Source organism: Diachasmimorpha longicaudata, chromosome 14, assembly GCF_034640455.1.
Source record: "Diachasmimorpha longicaudata isolate KC_UGA_2023 chromosome 14, iyDiaLong2, whole genome shotgun sequence".
Taxonomy (NCBI): Eukaryota; Metazoa; Arthropoda; class Insecta; order Hymenoptera; family Braconidae; genus Diachasmimorpha; species Diachasmimorpha longicaudata.
In genome coordinates, this window is record NC_087238.1 from 1,926,775 (window position 1) to 1,947,700 (window position 20,926).

The window sequence follows — 20,926 nt, forward strand, 5'->3', positions numbered from 1 at the left end:
AAAATCCCACGCGTGGGGGTTTCATGCGCAACTCCCTCGCGCAACTACTGCTGCGGAGTGGGGCAGTGGGAGACGTGTGGGTCCCGCATCTGGCATCACTGTAAAATCTCATCTGTCGTGAGTTCACGAGAAAATGCTCACCCACAAAAGTGTCCAACGCGCCATAAGAAGTTTTCACTTCATAAACAGAATAAGTCTCGGAGGACTGAATAAAAACACTCACTTGAAAATTAGTTAAACGAACGACGGAGGAACACACACTGAGGAACAAAACGACGCGCAAAATGGTTTTGTTCATTGCCTGAGGGTGTGTCCTCAGAGGCATGGAAGGAGAAATTAGGGGATCAATGGTTGATGACCTATGGCCCGAATTTTCCCTTCCCTACTCTATAGTCTCAATGTTTCAGGGTTAACTCCAACCCCTCTACATTGAGGTGTCGAGGGTGTGGGCGGACTTTCCCTCCCTCGACCGCAAATGAGAATTGTTTCGGGAGGTCCCATTTTCTCCCTCCACAATTCTCTTTAAGATACATAATAATTAGATAATTTAATATTAACAATTTAAATTTAATAATTCAAAATTAAAACTATTTAAGATTAAAGAAAAAATGTTGGATAATTTTTCGCTTCGATTTGTAATAAGATTAGTAATTCAGGTTCTATAAAATTTTCTTTCGAATTATTTTTCAATTCGAAATAAGTTAGGATTGTCCTAACAACGAGTTTTTTATATTGTCATGATTGTAAAAAAATTTGCAATTATTCGACATCAAAATTATTAAGTTACAACAATATTTTTTTAAACATTTAAAATTGTCAAGAGAGATTTATGACTTCTCGTTACGAAGAGAACTCATAGAACCTCCATAGAATTTGTAATGGGACGGAAACTCGAATTCAGTTTTACAAGGGTCTGGGCCTTGACAGCAAACAGACCCCACGCTAAAATAAATAATAAACAGAAAGGGCTTAAGTTCCCTTAATGCATTTGTCCCATTTGACGCAGTAAGTTTATATTTTTAAAGTAAAAGAAATGAGGGGAATAAACTGGGCATGCACTCAAGATGCCTTCAGCATAACAGACCCAAGTTTATTACTTTTACGATGGATTTTTCCAAGAAAAATCCGTCTGGAAAATTTCCACTACAATTTATTATTGGGGCTGGCCTTTGGGTCTTCCCAATAGATCAACCCTGTGTATGGAATTTCTATTCTTAATTACGTGAAAAAAATTAAAACAAATTATTTCGACGGATGTAACAGGACAATCTCTGCAGATCACGAAATCAATATCAAGTATCCGTGCAATTCAAATTCCCCGAATGAATTCTGTGTATCGCGAAAAAGAAGAAGAGATATTATTTGCAGTATGGATGGCATTCTTCATGAAATCACCATCCTAGATAGAAGTACTAAAGAAGGAGAAATTTGTGCCATGGCATTACTTCATTCCTAATTTAATAAATCCAATTCGATCATATTTTTTGAATAATGGATATTTTTTATAGTAGCATAGATATATATTATGTATAGTATGTACAGTGTGTATGTGTTTATGTATTATATACCTTCATTTATAGCCTGTCTTTTTCAGATTAGCCCTATATGACATTGTTCCGCAGTTGAATGTAATTCTATTTAGAAAATCCCCGTCCATAAGCCAATAGTTAATTACAAATGTGTGATGTTTTTCGAATAGAATATTGTTGGAAATCCCACGAAATTCCGGGCCCTCCCTTCCGCCGCGGCCGTACTTCGACCGCTCGACCCCCTGGATCACAACAAATCTCTGTTACCAGGGGGATAATTGGAATATTTCCCAATATGGCGCGCCACGTCCCGAACACATCAACCCCCGAAATGCGTACTGAATCAAAAGGGACTGGTCACGTGGCAACAATTAGGCCAATTGTCGCCCGTGACCCCACTTACTCTTACTCTCACTCTTCGTGTGAATTCTCTCGAGTGAACATTTCCGTCACGTTATCTTCACTAATTATCTGGAATAAATCTCATCAAGTGTATCTCAAATTCATATAGTGACCGCTCACATGATTGTCTAATTTTAACAACTCTGTTTTATAATAAACTGACTGTGGTAATCTCATAAAACTCCCGTGAATTTTGTGCTGTGATTTGTGCCGGCCCCCCTCATTCTCATCACCTTCTCTCACACCTCAACACCTTCTCACGCACCTCACTCTTCATGTTCCAGGCATCATCTCAAACAAATATAGATTTTAAATAATAATAGCAGAGCATAAGAAATAAATAACTTTCAATATCTAATTGAATGCCGCAATCTTTATTCCAATTTAGCTTATGTACAATTTTTAGAAAAGAACTCGTCAAAAGACTAGTGGGTTAAAATCCCATGTGTTTTCCTCGAGAGATTGTTCGAGCACGCCCCTGCCCTCAGCTCGTCCAGGGTGAGAGGTCTGACCCAAGGACAAGGCCCTTTGTCCTTTGGGTTGTCCATGTGTTGGATTGTTTAGGCCATAAACGGCCTAAGGGTTTCCGGGTTCCCCGGTGACGTTTACAATGAGAATGTTTCTATGTGCACGAAGAAAGATGACGCATAGCTGAAATACTTGGATCTCCCCCCTTCCCGCCCCTCCGTGCAGCATAGTGTGAGCCATCATTGTTCGTGGTTCAAGCATCGTGGATGCCGGTTTAAGGGTCATTTCTTGTTGTGACAGTTTGTTAGCGAATTTTTGGCGTAAATCAATTACGGAAAAGCCTAATTTAGTGATCTTGATGCTCACATCGAAAAAGAAAACTGTAAGTTGATTTGCCAATTATGTTCATTCCCTAAATGAAACCATCATAATAAAGAATATTTGCCTGTCGTGGGAGGTAAAGTCGTATTTTGCAGGCTGTACCGTAAATAATAGACCCTTTCATGAAATATTGTGTCGTTATCTTTTTGTGAAATCAGTATTTTTTAATGATAAATCTAAAGCGAAAATACATACCACCGTATCATTATAATTTGGTAAAAGAAACCGAGTTAATTTGTCCGAGACCTCAAGAGTTTTCATTGCCTCCACGCATGAATTGAAATTATTAAATCAAGTTTGTTTTCAATTTTTCCTTATTTTTATCATTTTATTATTGATAAGGTAGATGGCGAATTTTTATGAAAAGAACTATTCGTTCTGTTTTGCCCACTTTAATGAGGACGATCTGGATGGAGTTTTTGACATTTGCTTGGGCCAGTGGCTTTCATTCGTTAATAAAGAAAAAATATATTATTTCCAATTTTATTCTGGTTGTACCCACAATGAGCGAAAGCTCGCGATCGCATTATTGAAACATCGTGACCCGGCTCCTACAACGTAAAAAAATATCCTGTGACAATTAGAGGAGGAGCAACTATGAATAACTTCAGACATGAATCTATATTGTATCTCCCTTCAATCCAACCCTTAATTTCTTGAATTATTTTTTACGGTTTCTATGAAGAAGCTGCGTCTGAAGGAATTGAGACACCATCCCTATGGATTTACCTCGGAAGATGACGTGTACAGAGACACTCAGATTGAAGCGTTGAAGAAAAGATTGACTACAAAGATACTCGTTTCAAATGATGAAGTTGCTGATTTATTTGAAGAGGCCTGCCAGAGTACTGGATCACTGAGTGACAGAAAAGATGAGAGAAGTAAGATCTTCGAATTGAATGAAAATTTAATTAATTATGGTTCAACATTAGGAAGTGCTAGTTTAATGACATTGTTTTGTTTGAAGGTTCACCAGAAATTGAGAAACGAAAACGTCGAGCTCCAAGACGAATTATGTGCAATTCCCGTCGCTCCAGATCTCTCTCGCCTTTTGGTCACAAAAACCGATCGCACAAAAATGCAATGGATATGAAAAAATATAAAAATCACATATGAACCAAAAAAGCTGTACAAGAAGAAAAAATCTTGTGACAACTATGCCAGTAGTTGTATTAAAAATTACAAACGCAAAAACGTGAAAGAAGAAAACGTCTCACGCTACGAAAAGCAACTGCTTGTGAAAACAATTTTAAGCTTGCCTGAAAAGAGAAGACCAATTTATTTAAAACAGGGAAATAAGTTGTTGAAACTGCAAGGGACTTAATTGAATCAATTAATCTAGATTTAGCTAAAGAAAGGAACTTCCTTTCATAAATTCCTTATCATCGTCATTCACATCATTCCAAATTGTCACAGCGAATTGTTTTTCCCCTATATCCGATATTTTCCTCCTACTAATTTTTGACTCATAAATTTCTTGTTGCAAGTAAAGATGTACTCGTCAAAACATTTTTTTCGCCGCGAAGACATTTTATTTATCAATTTTCTCTACTCGCAGACTCGACCAAAGACATTCTAGGCATCAGAGATTCTTCGTCCCTGAAAGTGGTGTCTAAACATGCAAATCCTCCTCAAGTCGTAGATAGTGAATCGGAGTCTCACTCTCCAAGTCGGAAAGGTCATTTTAGTCGAGGAATAAGTGGACAACGTTCATTAAACATGGAAAAACATACTAGAGCCTACTGAGAAAATTCAAAAAAATTTTCGAAGCTCTTCCATGGTGAGCACTACACCAGCGATCCAAAAATTGGGCAGTGAAGATATTCTTTACAATTATGTGAGGAAAGAATTTAGAGATATAAAGTTGGTTATTGGACAAATACAGTCACAAGTGCTTAAACTGCTACAAACTGTCGACATCATTAAAGAGAGGTTGTATCGAGAACCACAAAGTATACTTGCTACAGCAGGTAATACGCCAGTAGATCTTGAGGACCATCACTGCACGACGTTAGTCGGATTTCAAAAATTTGAGAACAAGTTGACGAGGGTCTAGATTTCCGGACATGTATCGTAAATCTAATATGAAAGCTGCAACTATTTTTATCATTTTTTTACATCTGTTTACTAAAGCAAATAATCGTCTTTGTGCATCATAATTTTTTTTATAGTGTAATGGCATAAGCCGTGAAATTGAAAGATCAAACGAGCCCGCCTCCGGATTTCAATTACATTGCAAGTTTCGTTCTCAATGATAATTATTGTAGGGTTTTAAAGGCTGTGATAATTCGAGATAATACATTTTTAGAGAATGACATTATTTATTTTTCAAACCTAAAAATTTTTTACCCAAAATTGCACAAGCAAATTGGTCATTGCGGGGCTGGATGGGTCTATTATAAAACTTGGAAAACATCTCCGACCCGGTGGACCATCCAGCCGTACGCCTAATGACAGTTATGTCAACGCCTCTTTGATGAGCAGCAGACACTGCAGCGTGTTTGGTGCTATAAGCAGAGAATGCTTTAGTGTCAACCCCTGCTTTGCCTAAAAGAGATTTGACCCAATGACCTAAAGTTTGTGCACATACTTCTGTGAATGGCTTTTTAGTTGTCATAAATAACTTTTTCATTTCTGGATCTCGTAATTCTTTTGTAATATTGATATAATCTAAAATAGCAGATGCCACACACAGTCCCGGTTTCTCCCTGAAGAAAGGTAGGATCAAGTCAGGCTGAAAAGATCTTGGACATGACGTTTTGAGAGGGTCTGTAATTTTAATACTTATGCTAGTATCAGAAATTGAAATATTGTCAATATTTATGACACTTAGGGTTTGAAATCTCTGCGCTGTTGTTAGAGCAAGCAATGTTATCACCTTTTCAGCGGCATCTTTCAGTTTTAGGTCCTTCAGAGGATATAATTTATTCAAATACTCCAGGACCGGTGTGACATCCCAAGTTGTAGTGTATCTTGGCGGGGTCGGTTTTTGTTTGAAGACACCTTTCATAAAACGTGAAATTAAACCATCCCTATTACTATCAGAAATCGAAATCAGATAAATTGCCGATCGCGCCGTGTTCAGAGTACTATAACTAGCTCTCATGCGGAGTTTAAATGTCAAAAATGCAATAATTTTTAAAGAATTTGTGTCATGAATGTCCAGATTATTTTTGTATACATAGTCCCACCAGTGCTTGAGACTGCAATTATATTGCTTGAGAGTTGAGTTAGTGACGGAGTTGACCATAACATCTAGGGAGTCTTCCAGTACTCCTTTTCTTAAGAACGCTGACCGGACAATTTCCCTGCCACCAAGGGAAGGCGGGATGCCAATGGGCGTATCTCGTTCCTATAAGGAGATTTTAATAAGCAGTTATCAGGTGAGAAAGTTATAGATAATTCAGTGAGAAGAGATTGGAAAAGAGGATACCATGGCTGCGTTGGCCATAATGGTATTACTAGTACACCTGTGGCTTTGTCATTTAGAATTTTTCTCAATGTGCGGAGAATCATTGACAATGGAGGGAATGCATAAAAGAACTCACTGTTCCAGTCGACAGTGAAGGCGTCAACTGAATGGGCTTCATGATCCGGAAAACGAGAGAAAAATTTTTTACATTTTTTATTAATTCTGGAAGCTAATAAATCTACTGAAAAACAACCAAAACGTTTTTCAATTATCTCAAAATAAGATTGAGAAATTTCCCATTCAGTTTCGACCTTTACAATGCTTGAAGCTTTATCAGCATCACCATTACTCGCTGAACTAATGTGTTGCATACCAATCGTTCATTAATAATATTACCACAACAAAATAATTATATTTATTGATGTCAACGTTGAATGAGAAAAATGGACACTTCGCGATGAAAATATGGGAAATTGTTGGTTGAAACGTTATTTTTAAATCACCACCTCGAGGGAATTCCCCAAGAAAAACATCTGCTGAACACTCAAAACCTTTAAAATCATCTCAGAACCAGTCCCACCAATTATGTCATAAACAGGGTAAAATTCATCTTCAAAAATCCTTCAGGTACTTCTATAAATCACGATAAATCGTTCTCTATCAAAAAAAAGGGTTTCTACCACAATTTCCCTCGTTCCGCTTATTTTACAGCTTGATCCTTTGCAACCGGTCAGCAATCTCCTCACAAGCCTCGGGACCGCAACGGGACCTGGGAATTCCCCTTATTAAAAACCCAAAGGTCGAAGAGCAAAAATTCTTCTCCTTGCATGCAGACCCTCCTACAGAAACCTCCCACCAATCAGAACTACAATTTTCATCCCTTCTTAAAATTTAGGAAACTAGTTACCCCTCTCGGGAAGTAATTGAGGAGGGAGTGTAGGGCAAAAGAAAACAGTACCAAGTAGGCAAACAATCGAACCACATCGCGAGTGTCCAAGTTCTTCCCAAGACTTCATTTTGAGATTAGCTTCGATGATCAGAGTTGGTCCCAGTAGAAAAACCTAGTTCTCTTTATAAACCCATAATAACAGTGCAAATGTGAAAAATTTAAACTTGTGATTAAATGAAAGGTGAAATCAAACCATAAGTGCATTTTTATTCTTTGTTCAAACCCCCGTGACAACTGTCAGTAAGATAAAATCAAAAATAAACAAATAAATACCAAAAACCTCAAACAAAAGGAATTCAGAAAAATAAAAGTTTAGTCATTAATTCTTTCGAGTGAAACTAATTTATTAACTCGAAAGTGTCACAATCATTTTCTCGATTGCTGGCACATAATGTATGAGGCCTTTATCCACAGATTTGTTAATTCGCACCACTCCCAAATACTTCTAGCTAAATTACTTGAATGTGGGAATTGTATACCGCCCGCTCTATTTATATACGAAATTGCGGTTGTATTGTCCAGTCGGAGCAAAATTTCACACTTAGACAAATCGAATGCAAAACATTTTAATGCGTAAAAGGCGGCCAGCAATTCCAGGTAATTTATATGCTTATTCTTTTCTTCCTCATCCCAAAAACCGTGAGCAGATACATTATTGCAATAACACCCCTAACCTGACAATGAAGCATCTGAGAAAATTTCTATGCTGAAATGATTTTTTCTAATTGGATTGCGGCCAATGTGGGCGTTCTGTTCCCACCAATTAACATCGTTAAGCATACAATCCCTTATGCATAAACTTGCATCATAATCCCCACCATTAAATTTCAGGGCTAGAGATTTCTGTCGCTCTAGGATCTTGCAGTGGATGAAACCATAACCTACATCGGGGCAAGGTGGGGTTATCACTCCTAAAAATTTGGCAAAATCACCAATTTTGTAACTTTTTCCTACTTGGAAAGAAGAAGCTAAAAGAGATATTTGTTCCATCTTTTTGTCAATTAAATTTAGTGAATAATCTACTGAGTCAATCACGAAACCTAAGTATTTGCATTTTTGTTTTCCAATCACAGAACTTTTTTCCCAATTTATCAAGAAACCTAAATCTTCCAGAAATTTCGATGCTTTAGATATTTGCAGTTCGCATGTGTCTTTTGCACTGTTCATAACTAATAAAAAACCTTTCGATCTCAATACATTGACTACAGGTTTCATTATTTTGGTGAAAATGTAGGGACTAGTGCAAAGACCGAATGGGAGGTACGTGAACTCAAATGTGTTCCTTAAAATTCAAACCTGAGAAATTTTGTGTGGTGTTTATACATGGGTACTACGAAGTAAGCCTCTTGAAGATCCACCGTTCCCATAAAATCGTTGATTGATAAGAGCTTCATAGCGGCCCTGATATCTTCAAGTTTAAAATGCGGAGCAACAATGAATTTGTTCAAGTTTTTTAAATTGAAAATAAAACGATACGATCCGTCAGGATGTGGGACAAGAAAGTAAGAAGAGATGAATTGATCCTCACACGGAGTACATTCTTCAATGGCCCCTTTTGATAATAATTTATCAATTTCTATTCGAAACTGCTCCATTTCTTCATTAGAAAAGACATGTGCCTTTGGAGAATTCAACTGATAGGGTTTATGAATAAATGGAATTCGATATCCATCCAGATAACTCAAAATATATTTATCCGAGGTGATTTTTCGCCAGTTGTCTATAAAGAAACTCAGGCGTCCAGCTGGTTTCCGTACCTGCGTTACTTCTTTGATGAAGATTGGGTTGTCGTCCGAGGGCTCATCTTGGCTGAGCTGGAGGATGCACCTTGATTCGACCTCTTCTTGAATAGGAACTTCCGAGATTTCTGATGGTACCCCGTCTGACGAGAGTTCGTAGACGGGTACCTCGAGTTTCCCTGGACCTGTGATCTCATGATAGTTTTAGGCTGGGGTTTCTCCTTAATATGTTCGCAAGCTTTGGCGATTTCTTTGACATCCTTCACTTCATCTTTTAAATCATTCCCATAGCGCCATTCGTCAGAAATCATCGCCTCAACCGCCGGTTTTATTGATTTATTGAGTTGAGGGGTGATGAATGACTTCCGAGCTACAGACTGCTGAAAGAATACGTCTGTTAATAGCTGTCCCGCCTGGCTCAAGTAATCGAGAAAGATGTCTTCATCTAGTCCATCATCTGGAGGGTGGATGAGCATGGAAATTGCGCCGCCTAGTGCAATCAACGTTGAACCGATACAATTTTGTGTCTCTGAAAAATGTTGGTCACGCTTTTTTGCCACATCAGAAAGAAGAGGGAGTATCTCCAAATTCACCTTGGGAGCCTCTGTGAACAGATCCCCTTTTCGGTTGTATGACTCCAGCATTTCAGTCTTGTTTTTCTCCGAGAGCCCCTGCTTCACCCATTTGGACCAGATATTTTTCAATTCGGCGTGAAATTTTACTTTTTTGAATTTTGACTCATTCAAGTCTACTCCCAAAACTTTAAGGATGTTATGTCTTATCCGTTGTTATCCTTGTCCGTTGCGTCTAGGGAAAAATCTGTCTCTGGACCCTTGAGGTCATCTCTCATGTTCGTTTCAGAGTTGGTGTTCGCAGTTACTTCCGGGATATTCTCTTTATCCTCTTTGTTGTCTGTAATTTTTAGACAAAAAACGACATGGAGAGGCGAGCAGAGAAAAAGAACCACTATGGGAAGGTATTGGAGCACTTGTAGTGCATGTCAGTCTCGTATGGACACTGACTCCCAAATTTCGTATGGACTAAATGGGCAATACCTTTTACTGAGGAAAAACTCGTATGGAGTTTACTTACCAGCAATCTTAGTATTTAAAACCTCAATATTGGGTAGCTGAGCCCCATTATTTGGTGGCAAAGCTTGAGGTTGGGGGTTTTGGGCTCGGACCAAGCCCTCAACCGCCTTTGTGAGGTTATTCAGTTGTAGCTGCATTTGGTCGACTTTGCGTCTTTTATGTCGACGATCTGATGACCGTGACCTGGACCTCGACCTTTTCTTTTTATGCTCTGGCATATTCCAGTAGCATAAAACGTTGTTTTTTATGTTTAGTTTAATGCACCGATGTGAAGAGTAAACAATGAACGTGGCGATACGTCGCCACAACAAAACAATATGAAGGTGGTGGAGGATGAAATATACAGATAAAATGGCGGATGGCGCCAAAATATAAAATTTTTAGCGTTGAACGTTGTGATATTAAGCATGACAAGCATGACTACAATAATTATCATTGAGGACGAGATTTGCAATATAATTGATTTAAAAGCAAAGCTGTAAATTAGTATTGGCAAAATCCTGAGAGCTCTCATTCACAAAGATATTTTGCAAAAATATACTCCTCTTAAGAGGAGCGGAGCTAAGGACTCATTGTCGGATGGGAATTATGGAAATCTATTAAAGGTAATTTTTATCTTATTGGAAAATGCGCATTTTCGAAAATGTTTTGTTCAATGTACCATGGCTTTAGTTCATAAATTTATTCTTTCATGTCTAGAACAACTAAGAGCAGAGACCACAATCAAACGTTTGCCGGAATTGAAAGAGGGAGAACTGAACGACGCATTAAGCACGGCAGTCAACAATCATCAATCTTCAAAGAAGAGACCAAAGGACGTTAGAGATGAAATTGCAATTCCATTGTAATCGAGTAAATTTCATATGCATATACTTTGTTATGTAAAATTTAAAAACAATTATACCATTCTTTTTGACACGTATACGTCTGAATTTATTGAACTTAGTCTGTTTACCACCTAATCAAATACCGATCTACGAACCCTATAGGGTCTCAATTTAATTATAATTTTCCGAGGTCGAAAAATGCAGTGTCAATAAACACATGAGATCTACCAAAAATCGTGTTGTAACCATCATCATCGGAAGTACGACATTACCATGTTTCATCCGATTATGTGCCCGCGAGCCCATTAATCAAGCAGTCGGTAACGTAGGTAGAGCTCTCGGTATCGAGCAGACAGTGCCTACATCGATGCAGCCTAAGCGCCGCCGTGCGCGATCGAAGTTGATCGGATCAGCTCGGAATATTGCGAATCACGCTCGAGCGAACCTCGGATGGCGATCGCTGTTCGCTGCGTATAGGTGATGTGCACGACTTGGAACGAGCTCGGTGCTCCGAGCCTCACAGCGTCATTGTCTAACGACGTTATGGAGGGGATAGCAGTTGCCGGTGATTAGTTCATTATAATACGAAGGGAAATGACCGGTAAAATTCACGCGATGCAACGAATAAATATGACGAGAATAAATATTTTCCAGGACTTAATAAAACGGGCATTTTTTAATTAATCATTAACAATAGGAATTTCTCAGGTGAGCACAATTTTTTCTTCGAGAAATTGGATTTCGAAATTTATTTTCAGGTGAATTTTTATATTAAAAATATGGGACTAAAAGGACGACTCGGACGAATGCATTGTAGAGTGCATGCGTCATTGTAATGAGAATTTCCAAACATTATATATCGATACTATGCATGCAATAAATAAAAAATGATGCAAAAAAATGGTATTTATTTATTATGAAATTACTTTTGATTGCTTAAATATGTTCCTGCCAAGTTTAAAATAATCTGAAGGTAACTCCATTCGGAAATCACCAAATGTATCAATGAAGCATGTCAGTGCAACCCAAAACACGAAAGCACCCTGTGCCCTGGAAAATCTTCCAAAAATTTTAAAGAATTCCATACAAAGGCCATTCATTAATACCTTACATTATTATGGTTGCAATGTTAAAGGAGTTAAAAAACAGGTTGCTTAGCAGTAGCGTACAGGCGAGTCAAAGCGATAAACTGCAAAATTGAACAACTCTGAGACTTTTCACATTTTCAAAAAGTAATGCTTGATTTTCTTCTTTGAAGTGTAACGAACATTTACTATAAAGAAGAGGCGATATCGGAACAAAGATTCTCGTCCCGACACTCGTCGGGACAGGACGTATTTTGGTTACGCTCCGTTTCAATAATTAAAAATTGTCAGAATAGAGTGTCACAATTTACTTTTGCCCGGTGCGGGACACTACGTATTAGCTAAATTATACGGATAATCCTGTGTAAATTTAAAGTTAGAGTGTAGTTAGATTGCATTTTAGTTTTTGCGAAATGAATAGCAGAAACGACCTACGTACGCTCCCCAACTACGTACGCTCAATCTCTCTCTCAAGAGGTGCCCTTAGAAAATGACCAAGCCATCGTTATCGAGTCAATACAAGGAATTAGGATTGCAGATTATGTAATCTCTGTTGGAAGGAAAATAGGCCCTAGCAACATGAACTCTGCTCACCGAATGCCTGGAAACCGTATTTTCGTATTTCTCAAGAACAAAAAATTCGTCCAAGAACTAACTTCTCCTGAAACCGAGCTGTATGTGGGAGAACATAAACTCAAGATAAAGTCACTCATCACACAGAGCAGTAAAGTAATTCTAACTAGAGTTAGTCCTATTATTCCTCAATCGGTGATTGAGGAAGAATTCAAGACGTTAAAGATCACTACAACCTCCAGCATCACCAGGATGAAAATGGGTATCAGTGAGCCAGGGTATAGCCACATTAAAGATTTTCGCCGACAGGTATACATTAGAACAGAAGACGCGGGAACGCTTTCGGAGATCGGGTGCCTTCAGTTCAAGGGAAACACGTACAACACACCAGCCTTCATCGATAATCCTGCATGCTATAAATGCAAAAACATGGGGCATATAGCTAAAAACTGCCCCCAGGCAATCTCGCAGTCTCAGACCATCATGGAAATAGATGTACCTCTCACACAAGAAATCGAGAACAACCTGGAAATAAGTGAAATATCTAATGAAAAAGGAAAGGAAGATAATGAAGTCGAAAATTCCTGTGACGAGAGACAATTGCTCGGGGGACAAGTATCACCATCGAATCAATACCACATCCATAACAAAGATCCCCGATAATCCAGGTACAGTGGTTAATCCGATGGTCAAGCGACCTCGGCTGGAGAACACTAATTTAGACAATCCAGTATTAGAATCCAAATATCGTACCAGCAGTGACGGTTTTATTACCCCCAAAACAAACATAAGGAGGAATGCACTGACTGAGGATTACATTCGTCAACAATCTCCTCGTTTAAAGGCCCATATGATTGTCTCTCCAGGTTTGCATCCGTTTGATTATGATGGATTTGTCAAGTTTTTTATCGAAGCCCGCAAACACGACGATCTGGAAGCCTTAAAACGACGATCCTACCTTAAAACGTACGCCATCGACACAAAATCCTTAATAAAAAGTTTCCATCAAGCATACAGGGTGGTCCGATTAAGTGTGTCGATTCTGACCAGGTATGTTTTGGGGGTGATTCTGAGCAGAAAAGTCCTTTTCCACTTTTCGCTCAGACGCACCCCTGCAGAGATATGGGGGTGAAAAGAACGGCCAATGGGGCGCGAGCATTGTGCGGCTCTCCGTCCGTGTGCCGCGGGTAAGCAGTGTGCGTGCTTCCCCTTCTCCTCGGGCGGACGTTCCATTCCGCTAGTGAGTGAGAGTGAGAGAGTGAGCGGGGGGGAAAGATATTTCAAGACAATCCTTTCGCGGGAGGGGGGGGGGCTGGGGTGATTAAAAACCGATTATTATTTATATTAGTATTATTTATTAAAATACAAGATTCTGAAAACCACGGGCATCCCCCTTGGCATTCCGCAGCAAATTGTTTAAATATTAATTATCTCATGATGCAGGAGGCCTACAGTATTTTGTTAAGAGATCTTGTTTGAAACGCGAATGTTTAGCGCCAAATTACAAATGAAGGCCCCCGGTCAGGCCAAAAGGTCAGCAGCGACACCTCGGGTCACTAGACCCACGAGCTGACCCCGGAAGCCCAAAAACTCGCCCCAGTCTACCGTGGACAGCCATCGAGTGCAGTAACGCGTAAATCTTTAAGTACATCTCCCAATTCTACCCCAGTACATCACCTAAGTGAATCCCCAAGTGCATCTCCTTCAGAGATAAAAGGTCTATTTCTACCTTACTAAGTTACTCAACAAATCAAAATAAGTGTGAATCGAATATTCAAGAACAACTCAGTACATTATTAATTAATTGTTAAATATATGTGTAAACCCTCGACTTTGGTGGCACGTGGCCCCAATTAAACTTTTATACAAAAGTGAATAACGAACTTAATTTCACCCGGATTTATCCTGTCAGATCCTTCACCTGATTCGTCATCCACATCCACCCTACAGATTAGAACCTCCCCAAACATTGGTCCTTCGAGCCGGATAGTGCGTGTTAAAAATCAAGTGAAGTGCCGCGTGTGAAAAATTGGACGCCTCATGCTTCTGGAAATTTCGAGGTTCTCATAAGTGCCAGCAAGGACTTCAACAGGCAGGAAAATCAACGAGGGATTAGCAGCGAGACACTTTGTTTACATCAAACAAAGCCCAAGGTCAGTGGAAACCCAACGGTGAAATTCCTCAAGTGATCGGGAAGATTCGATAGTGTTCGAGCGCCTTCGGAGAGAGCCAAAACTTGGGCCGAATAGTGAGCAACAGGTGGCGATCGCAGCGTCACGGTCGATAACCGGCCGACAGCAGACATCCAACAGTCGGTAACTGATCGATACTCGTCAACTCGTCGATAACCGAGCACCTCACCATGAGCGATCTCAACGAGCCCAGTGACAGCTCAACCCTCACGCCAAAGGATATCCCACAGGAGTCGTGCTCCTGGGCTGATGCAGCGGAGGAAATTAAATTAACAGTGGTTGATGAGTCCCTCAACATCGAGCCAACCCCGACAAGGCCAATCAAGGTGAGGCATTCAGAAATAGGAGCCTCCGAACAGGACATCAGCGCACCTCAACGCAGCAAGCTTCGGTTGCTAAAATACAAGTCTCAGGTCATCAGAGAGGTGTATCGGGAACTGTCTCGTATATACGAGACACAGATCCCATACACCATAGAAGAATTAGAAAGCCAACGGGATATTGTTGAGCCGGAGTGGGCCGAGCTCAACAAAATTAATGATCTATTAATAGATTCTCTGCCCGAATACCACGACAATCACCAGGGCAAGGATTATGACGAGGTGTCCCGTTACAAACGAGGTTGTTTAACCTTAATGGGACAGATAAGAGGCCAGATCGTCAATGCTAGGGATGCAGCCAGAGCACAGGATTCGACGTACGCTCACCAACTGGGGACCCTCAAGATCAAACCCTTTGATGGCAAAAGAAAGGAGTGGAGAGAGTTTAGTGAGTCGTTACTGACGATGGTAGGGAATGACGACACTATTCCCCCAGTAAAGAAGCTCATGTGGCTGAAGACGTTCCTGAAAGAGCTACCAGCCGAGCTCTTAGCTACATTCAACACGCAGCCAGCGAGTTATGAAAAGGCGTGGCAGAAACTCGTCAGGAGGTACGAGGACCCCAGGTTAGTGGCTCAAACACTATTCAATAAAGTATTAGACTTGCAGCAGATCCACAAGCCCACTGCCGAAATCCTCGGATCAAGAGCCTCAGCAGTGGTCGAGACCCTCGACCAACTGAAGGAAGTACCAGGGCTCGATTCAGAGAACATCACCGAGCAACTCTTCGCCCACATATTGAGAAGATCACTGGATGTGGATACTCCCAAACAGTGGGAGGTCAAGTTGGGAACGTCTAAGGATTTTCCCAGTCTACAGGAGTTCGTAGACTTTCTTGAGGCTTATGGAAGAGCTCTCAACGCAGGAGCCAGTCTCAAGGAGTATCATGAGAGCGGTCCAGCAAATAGGAAGCTCGTCACGAAATTAAAAGATGGATACACAGCCACTCAACAGCAGGACGCCCATTCTACAGAAAGGCTTCTCCCCAAGACGAACTGCGCGTATTGCAAGGGAAGGCATTTCATAGCAGCTTGTCCCTTATTTAAGACACTCATCCCAGTAAAGACGAACGAGTTCGTCGTGAATAAGGAGCTATGCTTCAGGTGTTTGGGTCCCCATCGAAAACCGAAATGTAAATCAACCAAGACGTGTCACGAGTGCAATCGAGACCACCATACGCTAATCCACAACGGGAGCTCGTGGACAACGGCGCCATCGATGGGAGCAGGTTTCCGAGCAACGGAGAAAAATGATGAGCATCCAAAACCAGGCACCTCAACCAGTGAGTCAATGATTTAATATATTAAACAAAATCATTCACTCCCTCATTGGTCCTCTACATTCACAGGATTAAGTACATCATCAGCATCAACGGAGATCATCGACCAGAGGATCAATGAGGAGTCAACAGAAATCCACGCAGTACATCAGCCAGAAGAAGACCAACAAGCGGTATTACTCGCCACCGCAAGACTAAGAGCACATTCACCTAGAGGATTCACGATGAAAGCGAGAGCGCTAATTGATCAAGGATCGGAGCTATCCTTTATTACTGATCAATTAGCAACATCAACTGCAACTCAAGAGAAGGCCATCATCAACAGAACTAATAGGAATTGGCGGACTCAACTCAGGCATCACTCAGGGCGTAGTGAACGTCATTCTTCAGTCAACTCAGGGGCAGAGGCACATCACAATCAGCGCCCACGTACTGAGGAAATTGACAACTACACTGCCATCATTCTCTTGTACATTAGCAGACATCGGCTCACTAGAGAACCTTCACCTAGCCGATCCTCAATATCTCAAACCTGGACCGATCGACATCATCATAGGAGCAGACTATTATGGGCGGATTATCGAGAATCAGATCATCAAGTCTAGACGAACAGCAGTAGTTGGCCAACGCACAGCATTTGGTTGGATACTATCAGGGCCAGTCAAATGCACAAGTTGTTCAACAAGGATTTCTTTATCGGCCGTAAAGGAATCCACCAATGAACAACTACTAGAGCTTCTCCAGAAATTTTGGGTCCAGGAAGAATTGCCAATTCAACATCAACATGCAGAGCTGTCAATAGAGGAACTCGAGTGCGAGAAGCACTTTCAAGAAACCCACCGCAGAGACGAATCCGGACGCTACATAGTGAGACTTCCATTGAGGACGTCATCAGCAGCGCTCGGCAATTCAAAAAACAAGGCCTCACGCCAGTTAAGATCAGTCATCAGCAGGCTCAACAAGGATCAAGCATATTCCCAACTCTACAAGGAATTCATCAAGGAATATGAAGACTTAGGACACATGAGGAGGGCGTTAGAAATTCCAGAACCATCAACAGCCTACTATCTGCCGCATCACGGAGTTTTAAGAGAGGACGCCATCACAACAAAGCTGAGAGTTGTATTCAACGGCTCCAGCGCCAGCTCATCAGGTATGTCTCTTAACGACATTTTATACCCTGGTGTTAAATTACAGATCAACGCAATGAACGTCTTAACCTGGATGAGAAGACATAAGCTCGTCTTTGGGACGGACATCGTCAAGATGTTCAGACAGATTAAGGTACATCAGGACGACTGGGATCTTCAAAGGATATTGTGGATGGACGACGATCAACAGGAAATCACCTTCCAGTTAACCACAGTGACCTACGGTCTCAATTGTTCGCCCTGGTTATCACTCAGAGTGCTCCAACAATTAGCAGACGATGAAGGACATCGTTTCCGAGCAGCAGTCGAAGCGATCACAAGAGGTCGTTACGTCGACGACATATACAGAGGGTCCGACTCAGAAGAAGGCCTCAAGGAAATAGCAGTGCAGCTTCAAGGACTATGCAAAGCAGGCGGTTTTAATCTACAAAAGTGGAGCAGTAACTGCCCAGAAGCTCTTCATCAACTAGGCCTAACAACAGAGAGCAGCCTGATTCGATTTGAGGAATCAGTGACAAAGGTACTTGGTTTGTGTTGGCACCAGTCAACCGACACATTCAGGTACAAATCGAGGAAATTCAACGCAGCTACCATCACCAAAAGAACAGTGTCATCGGAGATAGCTCAGATCTTCGATCCATTGGGATTCATCGCCCCGGTGGTAGTACAAGGGAAAGTTCTCCTGCAGGGGCTATGGAAGCTCAAAGCCAACTGGGATGATCCTCTTCCAGAGGAGTATAAGGAACGTTGGAGGACATTCCGAGGAGATCTCACCAACCTAGACAGAGTTACTGTACCCAGGTGGATACAGTTATCATCGAAGACTACCAACATCCAAATCCACGGATTCGCAGATGCATCAACGGTAGCCATGAGTGCAGTGGTCTACCTTAGAACGAGATCAAGCAACGAGAATCCATCAACAACTTTAGTGTGTGCGAAAACCAAGGTCGCACCAATCAAAAGGATGACCATACCTCGGCTAGAGCTCACAGCAGCTCTACTCTTAACCCAGCTAGTGGACTCAACATACGAGATGCTTCAACTAGACCGGAATCAGACGGAAACTTATCTCTGGTCAGACTCATCAGTCACACTAGCCTGGATCAGAAGCCCAGCCTCAAGATGGAAGGATTTCGTCCATAACAGCGTCATCAAAATACAGGAAACGCTACCAAAGGCCATATGGAGACACGTCAGTGGCAAAGAAAACCCAGCTGACTGTGCCTCAAGAGGAATCTCACCAAATGAGTTAGTAGATCATCCACTCTGGTGGTCAGCACCAAGCTGGATTAATCAGGATCCAGAAAACTGGCCTCAATCAACCATAGACGTATCAAAAATGGATACTCCAGAGGTGGCCAAGGAAGCAAAACCAGTACCAGCACATCCAGCAAGGATGAAAATCAGCAAGGTAGCAGAACTCCTCAACAGATACAGCAAAATGGCCAAACTGTTACCAGTAACAGCGACTATCAACAGAGCGATAGACAGATTCAGCCGGCGCCCAACGCCCCCGGGACCTGTCCTGACAACTAGAGAACTAAATGGAGCAAGAACATTCTGGGTTAAGGTAACACAAGCACAATATTTTGAATCAGCTATTAGACTTTTGCAGAGAGATCATCAGTTACCAAGAAGTCATCAGCTAGCTAAGCTAACACCAACGCTAGATGACCAAGTCATCATGAGACTAGGAGGTCGTCTGAAGAACGCTCAACTCAGTTCAGACGAAATACATCCAATAATCCTACCCAGACAGTCAAGGTTCACCACATTGGTCATTGCCGAAGCTCACCAGAGAACCCAACATGGAGGTACCCAACTGACTCTAGCCTATACGAGACAAAGATATTGGATCGTAGGAGGCAGAGGCACTGTCAGAGCATACATCTTACGCTGCGCCATCTGCACCCGTCATCGAGGAAGACAAGCTCAATAGCAGATGGGTCAACTGCCATCAACAAGGATTTCACCAGCCAGGCCATTTCTCCACACAGGAGTGGATTATGCAGGTCCATTCCCCATCCTGAAGTGGAGGCCAACAAATGCACAACCAGGAACAGTGCATATAGCAGTATTTGTGTGCTTCACCACGTCAGCAGTTCACCTAGAGCTCGTCAACAGGCAGACAACAGAGGCTTTCATCGGCGCCTACAAAAGATTCACAGGAAGACGTGGCATTCCAGCAGTCATGTATAGTGACAATGCCACCACCTTCACAGGAGCAGCAGAGGTCCTAGAGCAACTTTATCACCAGGAGTCAAGAGAAAACCAACAAGTTCATGCTGTCCTCGCAACCCATGGAACTCAGTGGAAGTTCATCCCGCCAAGAGCACCACACTTTGGTGGTAAATGGGAGGCAGCCGTGAAATCCGTGAAGTATCACCTGAAGAGGATACTAGGACCATCTACACTCACATACGAAGAGCTCAACAGCGTGATCATCCAGATAGAAGCCTGTCTCAACTCCAGACCAATCTGCCCCATGTCAGATGATCCAGAAGACCTCTAAGTGCTCACTCCAGGACACTTCCTGGTAGGAGAGCCCCTTCAACTAGTACCAGAACCATCTCTTCTCCAGAAACCTAGCAGCAAGCTACAGAGATGGAACCTCGTCACCCAGATCACCCAACAATTCTGGTCCAGATGGTCTAAGGAGTGCTTGCAGAGATACCAAGCAATCTACAAATGGAAGAATCAACAGGACAACATCAAGGTCGGCGACATGGTCCTGATCATGGATGAATATCCACCCGCAACGTGGCCAATCGCCAGAGTCATCGCAACACGACCAGGAGCAGATGGACTCACCAGGGTCGTCACAGTGAGAACAGCAAGACCCCAAGTGTCAAGACACGTTGACGGATCACCAGACCCTCAAAATATAAGGGTAACCTACGCAGAGTTTGACAGACCAATTGCCAAACTCTGTCTACTACCATCAGATCCACCACCAGCAGAAGAACCTCCAGAGGATCAACAAGGGGACCTCCAGGAATCACAGGACTGAGAGCTAAATATCATTTTGATTAATTATTCAATTACTTGACAAATGATACGTCTCTCACCCTGTCCTTCCCCTTACAGACAACAACCAATCATCAACAAGAGGAAGTCACAGCTCGAGGGAATTTACGCCTCCCTCAGGCAACCAGCAGTCCAACAGCAGATACAACACCCAGCACTACAACTAGAGGACATCCAACACCTTCCAGAGGATCAGCTGACCTCGAAGAATTCAACATTCCTGACGTTGAATTGCCCCCGGGATGTTTGAAACGCGAATGTTTAGCGCCAAATTACAAATGAAGGCCCCCGAGCTGACCCCGGAAGCCCAAAAACTCGCCCCAGTCTACCGTGGACAGCCATCGAGTGCAGTAACGCGTAAATCTTTAAGTACATCTCCCAATTCTACCCCAGTACATCACCTAAGTGAATCCCCAAGTGCATCTCCTTCAGAGATAA

At 41.7% G+C, this 20,926-nt stretch overlaps 6 protein-coding genes across 6 annotated transcripts; 4 read left to right on the forward strand and 2 right to left on the reverse strand.

The window, feature by feature from the left end:
* The first annotated feature begins 3,436 nt into the window (after window positions 1-3,436).
* LOC135169152 (uncharacterized) lies at window positions 3,437-3,896 on the forward strand. The gene is made up of 2 exons (XM_064133888.1): window positions 3,437-3,661; window positions 3,748-3,896. The coding sequence occupies exons 1-2, from the start codon at window positions 3,460-3,462 to the stop codon at window positions 3,894-3,896; spliced, it is 351 nt and encodes a 116-aa protein (XP_063989958.1). The 5' UTR covers window positions 3,437-3,459.
* Window positions 3,897-5,208: 1,312 nt separating this feature from the next.
* Window positions 5,209-6,045, reverse strand: LOC135169320 (uncharacterized). The gene is made up of 2 exons (XM_064134212.1): window positions 5,371-6,045; window positions 5,209-5,287 (listed from the first exon to the last, which is right to left on the reverse strand). Exons 1-2 carry the CDS (start codon window positions 6,028-6,030, stop codon window positions 5,243-5,245), a joined length of 705 nt encoding a protein of 234 aa, XP_063990282.1. The 5' UTR covers window positions 6,031-6,045; the 3' UTR covers window positions 5,209-5,242.
* Window positions 6,046-6,863: 818 nt separating this feature from the next.
* On the reverse strand, window positions 6,864-10,253 carry LOC135169010 (uncharacterized). Its single transcript, XM_064133676.1, has 2 exons — window positions 9,973-10,253; window positions 6,864-9,792 (listed from the first exon to the last, which is right to left on the reverse strand). The coding sequence occupies exon 2, from the start codon at window positions 9,522-9,524 to the stop codon at window positions 8,904-8,906; it is 621 nt and encodes a 206-aa protein (XP_063989746.1). The 5' UTR covers window positions 9,525-9,792; window positions 9,973-10,253; the 3' UTR covers window positions 6,864-8,903.
* Window positions 10,254-13,891: 3,638 nt separating this feature from the next.
* LOC135169115 (uncharacterized) lies at window positions 13,892-16,912 on the forward strand. The gene is made up of 2 exons (XM_064133851.1): window positions 13,892-16,310; window positions 16,377-16,912. Exons 1-2 carry the CDS (start codon window positions 14,819-14,821, stop codon window positions 16,910-16,912), a joined length of 2,028 nt encoding a protein of 675 aa, XP_063989921.1. The 5' UTR covers window positions 13,892-14,818.
* A 60-nt stretch (window positions 16,913-16,972) lies between these two features.
* On the forward strand, window positions 16,973-19,400 carry LOC135169153 (uncharacterized). Its single transcript, XM_064133889.1, has 2 exons — window positions 16,973-17,009; window positions 17,098-19,400. Exons 1-2 carry the CDS (start codon window positions 16,973-16,975, stop codon window positions 19,398-19,400), a joined length of 2,340 nt encoding a protein of 779 aa, XP_063989959.1.
* A 3-nt stretch (window positions 19,401-19,403) lies between these two features.
* Window positions 19,404-20,471, forward strand: LOC135169155 (uncharacterized). Its single transcript, XM_064133890.1, has 2 exons — window positions 19,404-19,920; window positions 19,975-20,471. Exons 1-2 carry the CDS (start codon window positions 19,404-19,406, stop codon window positions 20,469-20,471), a joined length of 1,014 nt encoding a protein of 337 aa, XP_063989960.1.
* Window positions 20,472-20,926: the final 455 nt, after the last annotated feature.

What these genes read in the sequence shown, in the direction of transcription:
- LOC135169152 (XM_064133888.1), top strand. Translation starts at nt 3,460, where the DNA reads ATGAAGAAGCTGCGTCTGAAGGAATTGAGACACCATCCCTATGGATTT. An exon ending in TGACAGAAAAGATGAGAGAA is followed by an intron (nt 3,662 to 3,747) that starts GTAAGATCTTCG and finishes TTTTGTTTGAAG; the next exon opens with GTTCACCAGAAATTGAGAAA.
- LOC135169115 (XM_064133851.1), top strand. Translation starts at nt 14,819, where the DNA reads ATGAGCGATCTCAACGAGCCCAGTGACAGCTCAACCCTCACGCCAAAG. An exon ending in AAAACCAGGCACCTCAACCA is followed by an intron (nt 16,311 to 16,376) that starts GTGAGTCAATGA and finishes CTACATTCACAG; the next exon opens with GATTAAGTACATCATCAGCA.
- LOC135169155 (XM_064133890.1), top strand. Translation starts at nt 19,404, where the DNA reads ATGGGTCAACTGCCATCAACAAGGATTTCACCAGCCAGGCCATTTCTC. An exon ending in GATCATCCAGATAGAAGCCT is followed by an intron (nt 19,921 to 19,974) that starts GTCTCAACTCCA and finishes AAGACCTCTAAG; the next exon opens with TGCTCACTCCAGGACACTTC.
- LOC135169010 (XM_064133676.1), bottom strand. Translation starts at nt 9,524, where the DNA reads ATGCTGGAGTCATACAACCGAAAAGGGGATCTGTTCACAGAGGCTCCC.
- LOC135169153 (XM_064133889.1), top strand. Translation starts at nt 16,973, where the DNA reads ATGCACAAGTTGTTCAACAAGGATTTCTTTATCGGCC. An exon ending in CAAGGATTTCTTTATCGGCC is followed by an intron (nt 17,010 to 17,097) that starts GTAAAGGAATCC and finishes ATCAACATGCAG; the next exon opens with AGCTGTCAATAGAGGAACTC.
- LOC135169320 (XM_064134212.1), bottom strand. Translation starts at nt 6,030, where the DNA reads ATGGTCAACTCCGTCACTAACTCAACTCTCAAGCAATATAATTGCAGT. An exon ending in CTAAAAAGCCATTCACAGAA is followed by an intron (nt 5,288 to 5,370) that starts GTATGTGCACAA and finishes CTCTGCTTATAG; the next exon opens with CACCAAACACGCTGCAGTGT.